Below are 8,795 nucleotides of genomic sequence, written 5' to 3'. Positions count from 1 at the left end.
ATTGTGGCCAGAAGTTCAACATACTTCCACCGAGAGTATAAACACACTTTCTGTCTTTTAGCGAAACCTGTAATATTTATTTATTTATTTTACAATTTTTTGAGTCCATTTAAGCCAATTCATTCAGATGCGATTCCAAGGTTTCTTATACCAGTTTTTTTACTTCACTTCTTCTGCAAGTCTTCACCACAAAAGCAAGAAGCAGGGTTTGAGCAGGTGTCGTGGTTGCCCAGCACGCTAATAAAACGACGTTGTGGTTAAAAAATTATATAACCATGTATTTTTATGTTTTTTTATATTTTTGTTTTGTTTTGTAAAAACATGTATGACTAAAGTGTCCAGTAGGTGGTGCTGTTTCTGGCTGAAAACTGAAAGGGAAAAATTCTGTCCTACTTCACTGTCGTTGTATTTTGAATAACTCTTATGCATCTGGAATTCTAACACATCAACCGATTGAAATTTAATTCTGAGATATATTATTTTTTAAAAAGGGATATTGTTTAGTAACCAAAACTACAATAAAGTGCAGTTGTGAAAATATTATAGTGTTACCATGATGTAATGAAAGCCTTCTCACTGCGGACATTTCTGACGTAACCACTGATAATGGCTTCATTCCATTGACTTATTCCACAACTCTGATACTATGCATTCACTGAATTGTATAACATCGGAAACTATCTGTTTATACCACAGAAGTATGAAATGTCTTAAGTGAAGATTATTTACTCATTAGGAGACAGAGATTCAACGTGGTTCTTTATTTGTGTTGGTGTGCAGGTCATTTTTCATTTCAGGACAGACTGTGTTTTAGGCCATTTTTGAAAGTTGTGTTAATCATTATAAATGTGGAAGTTAACATAAAATATCAAGCACATGATTTTGTTTGAAATCGGATTATCATCAGTTCATTTATATATTCATGAAACATATTAACCTGCCCAGTGTTTACCCTTCTTCTCTCTATAGGAATACAACGTGAGCCAAAGCAGTGTGACACATTCCTGCACTTTGATGGAGAGCTATTGGCCCATAGGTTGTTGTAGCCCCAGCACTTCTTTATTTCTCCATCTCCACAGCCTTTGAGTCAGAGCTGCAGACAAATGAGCTTTGGACATCAACCTGATGAGAACTCGGGAGGGTTTTCCAAGGCCTCCCCTCATGTTTGTGAGTCGTCTGTTTATGTGGAGCAGGGTGGTTGGCTGGGATGGACGTCGGACTCCTGGGAATGCATTCCAGAGATTTTACATCATGTGAAACTCCGCCTTTGCTGCTCATTTGTCACTATTAAGCTGTGCTGTCAGCAAGGAAAACAAACAACAAAGATTATTTTATTTCCCCTTTTCTTTTCTCTTCCTTTAACAGATATATTGGACACAGAAACAGTCAACAGAGCATTAAAATAAATCATTACCTATAGGTCTCAAAAGAACAGAACGTTTTATGGTAAAATATGTAACTAGATATTTCCAAAAGTCATTACAAAATCACCAAAAATAAATAAGCACTATAAGCAATATTAGTATAATCTTGTTTGAGTATAGAGTTAATACCCAACAAAGTGTCGCTGTAGACACTGTGTTGTGCTATCAGTATTAGTAACAGGAGAGGGCGCTGTCTCCCCAATAATACTCAGGTATTCAATTCTTGAGACATGAGTGATAATGTTTTTTAAGATCCTCATGTGGGGAAAAGAAAATAATACAAAGGAAAAGAAAGAAGAGTAAAGTAAAGTCAAATGAAGAAAAGTAAAGAAACACAACTCTTTAAACTACGAAACCATTTGGACAATGATTTCACGCCCAGCACTGAATCTGTAACACTCTAAATATAAGATAAGATAATCCTTTGTTAGTCCAACAAAGGGGGACTTTGTTCAATTGTTACACTAAATCAAAAGATATAATTAGGCCTATACAAAATATTATAAATATATAAATATCTATTTACAAAATGGATTTCTTACATGCACCAAGACACATTCCTTGCATCCAAGCCACATGAGTGTGTACATTTCCAAATATGCGTAAATCAGGAGAAAATAACCGGTTTGGCTGTTTATCAGGACCGTTTGTGATTAAATACCAAGCCGGTTGGTTTTGAGTGATGTAATCAGATTATCAGTGATTTCTTTGTGATTTTTTCCCCCCTCCAGTTTCACTGAGAGAAACTGTTAAGAAATGTGATTGTGTGCATCTTTCAGGGAAACACCCACTCTCACCTTTCATTTCACAGACTCTACAAGTGAATGCAAATGAACTGATACTGGGAATTCCAGCCTTCATTGTGTTTGAAAGGAAACATTTTTGGGACAGTTTTACTTGTTTTATTGCTTTTTATATTTTGAGATGGTTTTTATATTCCAAGCCGTTGAGGTACTGGATGAAAATGGATGTGATTGTCAGGGAATCTGTCAGGGAAACACCCACTCTCACCTTTCTTTTCACAGACTCTACAAGTGGATACAAATGAACTGATACACTACATCTGATTTTTTTTTCTGCCACGTTGGTTCGGCCAAATTGTCGGAGGAGATGATTTTCACTTGAAAGAGTCAACTGTTGAATTTCATCAAGTCTCATCAAGTCTCAACCAAACCAAGCTGGTCCGATACGAACACCGTTTTGTATTACTGACAAAAACATCATAAAGCAAATTTGTAATATAACATGATTAAAATGACTTCTACAGACGAGCAGAATCCAAACACTGAAGTCCCTTCTCCATCAATATCAATAAAACTAAAGTACAATATGAATACATATCGATTGAATGCAGTGAGGAGGTAAAACACACAAATGATCGGCTTCACATTCATAAAATGTTTTCCTTTTTGGAGAGTGTTAGTAAATTCTCTGCTCAGAAGAGTTTAAAACCCACAACCTTCACTCAGGATAAAAATCAATCTTTAAACTTAAAATAAATAGTAAGGTGACATTCAATGTGATAATTATCGATATCGATTGACATGATTTCTATTTTTTTTAAATCTTGCTGTGATGTTCAGCCATAGCCTCCTGCCCTAACCAATGATTGCTAGGATTACTTGTAAGGTGTCGCAGAAGAAAAACCCACCAAGGAACCATTGTAATTGTCTACGGATCTTAGTTTGTATATATACATCCCCAGTTGTGTATAGTCAACAGCAGAGAAGTATGCAGAGGAGTGTGTGTGTGCAGCAGGGGAGGGGTCACAGCCCGGGAGGGTGTGGGCTGCAGCCCGAGCAGTGGTGGGGTATAGGCTGGACTCAGATAGCGACAGATGTCTAGAAAACTGCGAGGGGCGCTCCACGGCTGCAACAACCTCCCAGACTGCACCTCGAGCAGAGAGAGAGAGAGAGAGAGAGAGAGAGAGAGAGCTAGAGAGAGCGAGAGAGAGAGAGAGAGAGCAGGGGCGGAATCTGCAGCTGTCACTCTCAAGGTTTACCTCCATTATCACATCCAGCCTGCCTGAAGAGAGAGGGAGAGCGAGGGAGAGAGGGAGCCTGGAGAACAAGTCCTGCTGATCACTACATAGACAAACAGGTCGGTTACATCACAGATTTGTCTTTTTTATATTTTATTCATCATAGCCTGTTGTTTTCCAGCTGAAACATGTGTAGGATTTGGGGTTTTGTGTAAGAAAGAACGAAGGAAGGAAAGAAAGAGAGAGAGAGAGAGAGACGTGGAGTGATTGAGTCAGGGAAAAAAATGCCTTTAATCTGTAGCTATTGTTCTCTCCGTCTTTTCTCTTTTTTTATCCTATTATGTAAATATGCTAATTATCAGGGCTCCTATTATAAAGACAGGGTTTAGTGTTTTCAATGTAATGAAGCCTTGTGCGTTTTTTTCTTGGGTTTGCAGCGCATGCAAGGTTTTTTAATTTTTAATTTCAAATACTAGGCGATCAAAAGCAACCTCAGATTACATTTTTTTTTTAAAGGCGCAAAGACAAAGTTACGAAGTTGTGTCTCTACTCATTTTGTCCTGGATGTCGTGTCTTTTTTCTCCCTGTGCCTGTGTGAGTTGGACATTTTGGAAAAGGGCTCGTTGAAACAAAAAGGGCAGAGCAGCAGCAGCAGCAGCAACAGCAGCAGTGGGTGGTGGGTGGGTGGGTCGAAGTGGGGGATGGAGGCAGCTTTTTTATCTCAAGTGTTCGTGGCCGCTGAATGACTGTAAGGGCTTGGTGTAATTACCATGTGTGGTAGCCTATAGTCCACTATAGACCGCAGCTTGGCATCGGTGTCTGCAGCCAACTCAGCGCGTCAACCCTTTTTACCCTGTGGTCAGTGAGAAGCTGCTGGAGAGGAGGCACCATCCTTTGTTACCGGTCGGCACATGCTACCCGTTATCTGCTGCTGCGGGTGTCTCATGAAATATCAGCATTACGCATCACGTCCACCATCCATTCGAATTTCCTTACAAATTGACGAAATCGATGCACAATAATTAGATATGAGGTTTTTCATCCTGTAACTGTACATTTTGCTTTGTCTGATTTGGTGGTCGGGGACATGTGCAAATTGGGTCCATGCGTTTGGCAAAAAAAAAAAAGATGTCACCCGCAATAAAAACCAATTACAACGATGTGGAAGTGGATTTCAAAGCAGAATTAGCTGTAACAGCAGACATCTTGCTTTTTTTCTTTTCTTCATGCCAACGGATAGCACATGCATGGAGTGTAAATCTGTGTCATGGTGAAGCAGAATATCCCAGCATGCCTGGTGTGTGGTGCATCCGGTCTTGATTGCTCCATTGCAGCACTATGGACAGTTCCCGGATTGATCGTATACCTGTACCCACATGCTGCCCTGCAGGGTAACTGCCCTCCTCCTGGTAGAAAAATAAAACACGTTGCGTAAGATTTCTTGCTTTTGTGTTGAATATCCCCTGGCAATGTGGATTAGACTAATCAAATTCATATAAACCCGAAACCATCACCAGTGCAGAAAAATGGCGATTATAGGAGCGTTGTTTTCCAAATTCAAACAGGTCGATTTGTTCTTGGTGGGGTGAAACACAATCAGCAAGATAAACTTCCAGTTCTCTATTTTGCCTCTGAAGGGAAGTTAAAGTGTGTTGCAATCTTCCTCTAAAGCTTGTGGCAGTAACACAAAATAATTACATGTCTGCAGCGTTTCCTCCATTCACTGATCGTGTCAGTGAGATTTCTGTGGTTTTATACTGATTTGCGGTGCATGCGATCCAGTTTTCTCATTTAGATGTTTTCTGGAAATGAAACTTCCCTTTCTGGTCGCTCTATGTGTCTTGTGAGAGTCGCTCGCAGTTCCCGGGTTAGGGTTAACACGCTGACTTAGCTTTAGTTCTGAATCTATACATGTTCAACTCAGCTGTGGGTTCATTTGGCACCAAGCCGTACCAGACACTTCTGAATGGCCCAAGAGGCTGTGGAGTTGTTCTCACCGAGGTTCCCATGCATTTACATTTGTTTTCCTGCCAAACGGTGTTTGGCACAGAACACTCTCCTAATTGAACTTATGGTTCACGTCTCGACAATAGACTTCTCTCAGTTCTCCTTTCTGAAGAATTTACATTTGAAGGATCTGCATGGACCCATGCTGCATTTTGGACATTTTAGAAACATGTAACTAATACTTGTATTTCCATGACTCAAGGAATGTAGTTTAGATGTTACATATATAATCTGTATTAAGAGATTTTCTTTGCAACAACTGCTTGAGTAAACATACACATGTGTAAATCACCAGCAAACATGGGGGACAGAGTGGTTCAGTGGTTAGCACAAGTTCCAGGGGTCTCTCTGTGAGGAGATTCCTTGTGGCATGGGTTTTGTACCACACTCCAGAGACACACTGGTCAGGAATGAAAGGAATGAATGTGTTTGTCTGACTGTGTCTTAAAGAGATATTGCATTTTTCTTGGAGAATGTTTAAACATATTTAAACATTGATGATTAATGTCGGGCCAACATTAAACAAAGCTGCACTCCTCATATTAAATCACATCTTCATCTACTTGTTCCTACAGGAGACACATCATGGGAAACAAAATTAGCCGGAAGAAGAAGGGATATGATGTGAGCGACCCGAAAGAAGCGAAGGATGAGATCGCGGCGTTAGCTGCTCATGCAGAGGAATCGGCTAAAGTGAAGGATGGAGCCCTGGCCACAGGAGCTGAGGTGATAACTGAGGCCAACAATGTGGTGAAGGAAGCTGCGGCGTCGGCTGTGGCAGCAGTAACTGAAGCTGCAGCGGCTCCAGAAGAGCCCAAAACTGCACCTCCAGAAGAACCAGCTGCTGTAGCACAAGAGGAGGCTGCTCCAGTACAGGAAGTAGTCGCCCCAGCAGAGGAAGCTGCTCCAGTTGCAAAAGAACCTGCTGCTGCTGCAGAGGAAGCAGCTCCAGTCGCAAAAGAACCTGCTGCTGCTGCAGAGGAAGCAGCTCCAGTCGCAAAAGAACCTGCTGCTGCTGCAGAGGAAGCAGCTCCAGTCGCAAAAGAACCTGCCGCTGCAGCAGAGGAAGCAGCTCCAGTCATAGAAGAACCCGCTTTAGTAGCAGTGGAATCTGCTCCAGTTGCAGAAGAACCAGCTGCAGCAGCAGTGGAAACAGCTCCAGTCATAGAAGAACCCGCTTTAGTAGCAGTGGAATCTGCTCCAGTTGCAGAAGAACCAGCTGCAGCAGCAGTGGAAACAGCTCCAGTCATAGAAGAACCCGCTTTAGTAGCAGTGGAATCTGCTCCAGTTGCAGAAGAACCTGCTGCAGCAGCAGTGGAAACAGCTCCAGTAGTTGAAGAACCAGTTGTAATAGCTGCCCCAGCAGCAGAAAAAATGGTTCTGGCAGTGCAAGAGTCAGCCCCAGTAGAGCTCCCAGAGGCCGTTGCAGCAGCAGCAGAGGAACCTGTGCAAAGTGAAGTTGAACCTGAGCCTGCAGCTGCAGCTGCACCTGAAGTCCTCCCTGTAGAAGTACCCGCTGTAGTTGTGGAATCTGTGCCAGAAATAGAGGTTATTCCTGCCATCACAGAGGAAGCACCAAAGGAACAAGAGCCAGAGGCCATCCCAGAGACTGTTACTGAGCCTGAAGCGACTGTGGAGGAGACAGTGGTGCCTGCTGCTGCCCCTATCCCTGAGCCATTGGCTGAAACAGCTGTAGAGCCAGTGCTGGAGCAAGCCCCAGAGCCAGTACCAGAACTACAGCAGGAGCCAGAGCCAGTGAAAGCTCCCAAGCTGGAACCCGAACCAGAGCAAGCCCCAGCTCCAGAGAAAGTACCAGAGCAAGAGCTAGAGCAGGAACCAGAGCTAGAACAATCACCCGAGCCCGCAGAACCAGAGAAAGTACTACAACCAGAGCCTGAGCAAGAGGCTCTCCCAGTGGAACCAGCAGCAGAGGAACAAGTAGAAGACACTGAGCCAGAACCGATCGTAGCCTCTCAGACTGTGGAGGTAGAAGTACCTGCGATCTTGGAGACTGCAGCAGAGGAGATTCCCGCAGCTCAGCCACACGCAGCAGAACCCATCCCTGAGATCTTCATCTCAGAGTCTGTATCTGCCAGCGATATCACTGTTGAGTCTGAAAAGGTCGCTGAAGCCTCTGTGGAAGAGCTGCCAAGCCCTGAGCCTGAGGTCGAAAGCAAGATGGAGAACGGAGATCTAGAGAGCCCTTCTGTCCCTGCAATTCCAGCTGTGAATGGAGAGTGCACAGATTCCGCTGCCACTACTGTCACGCCGACAGAGGAGTGTGTTAACGGAAGTGACGAGCCAGAGGAGATGCCTATCAAGGAGAAGAGTGACTTTGAACTGAAAAAGGACATGAACCTGAGCGGGGATGTCCAGGAAGTTCCCGACGCAGTGTCCGACATGGTGGAGGGTCTCGGCACCGAGGTCACCCAGGCGGTCTGAGGGGACGCCGCCATTCAAGTCAATGTGAATTCAGTTTTAATCCTCCGATGGTGCGGAAGAGTCATCAAGGTATCACGAACACAGCTAGGCTTTCTGAAACGCCGTAACCACCGCAATGTCTATAGTGGTAACTCAGGCAAAAGGATGTTTCCTTTGAGTGACCAAAAACGAAATGCAACCACTTTAAGGTTAAAAGAGAGGGAGGGAGGGAGGTAGAGAGCGATAGAGAGACAGAGGGGGAGATAGCGGTTGAGATGGAATGCAGACTTTGAGTTTTGGATTTGAACGATGAGTGCAGACAGACAGGGAAACTTTGACAGAAGAGTGAAGATACTGGACAGTAACGACGATATTAATGAATGAAATGAATAAATCTGTGTTTATGTGTGAGCCAAGTGAATATTACAAAGTGGTTTATCGGAACAGCATTCATTATTATTATTAGTATATTATCTGATTTAGAATTTCATATATCCTTTCTATTACTACGCGGAGAGACATGACAACAAATGTTTTTGGCCTTTTATAATAATGGTACCTGTGAGAACTGTTAATTTCAAGCTGATTGTTCAGAATAGAGAATAAAGAGAGATTGTTATAGCCCACAGTGATCTTATTTTTCTTTTCTTTTCATGCGTTCACGCAGCATCAAGCATGTCACAATTGTTGGAGGCATTGGGTTACTTACTACAAGATTTATTGCTCGTTGCTCTAGGCTTTGCATTTCGAAGGCAACTCATTTTCTAAACATAAAATCCATAAAAAGTCACAGTTTCGCTTCTGCAGTTGCAGGAGAAACATTAGAACATCACATGTCTGTTAATTTCAAACCACTTGTTGACATCCACTGGCACCACTGCTCCTATCAGCTCCCACGGGTCAGAGTTTGGCTGATTATTGATATCTGCAAAGAGCAATGTCCTGTTGGTCACCGGCCACCT

At 42.9% G+C, this 8,795-nt stretch overlaps 1 protein-coding gene across 2 annotated transcripts; it reads left to right on the top strand.

The window, feature by feature from the left end:
- Nucleotides 1–3,240: 3,240 nt before the first annotated feature.
- si:dkey-56m19.5 (calphotin) lies at nt 3,241–8,459 on the top strand. Of its 2 annotated transcripts, XM_035162671.2 has the most exons (3): nt 3,241–3,524; nt 5,988–6,351; nt 6,394–8,459. In XM_035162671.2, exons 2-3 carry the CDS (start codon nt 5,998–6,000, stop codon nt 7,852–7,854), a joined length of 1,815 nt encoding a protein of 604 aa, XP_035018562.1. In that variant the 5' UTR covers nt 3,241–3,524; nt 5,988–5,997; the 3' UTR covers nt 7,855–8,459. The 2 variants fall into 2 exon arrangements, with proteins under 2 accessions (XP_035018562.1, XP_035018553.1); XM_035162662.2 differs by having other exon boundaries at nt 3,242–3,524; nt 5,988–8,459.
- The last annotated feature ends 336 nt before the right edge of the window (nt 8,460–8,795 follow it).

Source organism: Hippoglossus stenolepis, chromosome 1, assembly GCF_022539355.2.
Source record: "Hippoglossus stenolepis isolate QCI-W04-F060 chromosome 1, HSTE1.2, whole genome shotgun sequence".
Classification (NCBI taxonomy): Eukaryota; Metazoa; Chordata; class Actinopteri; order Pleuronectiformes; family Pleuronectidae; genus Hippoglossus; species Hippoglossus stenolepis.
The sequence above is the reverse complement of the archived record's forward strand: the minus strand, read 5'-3'. Positions and strand labels throughout refer to the sequence as shown.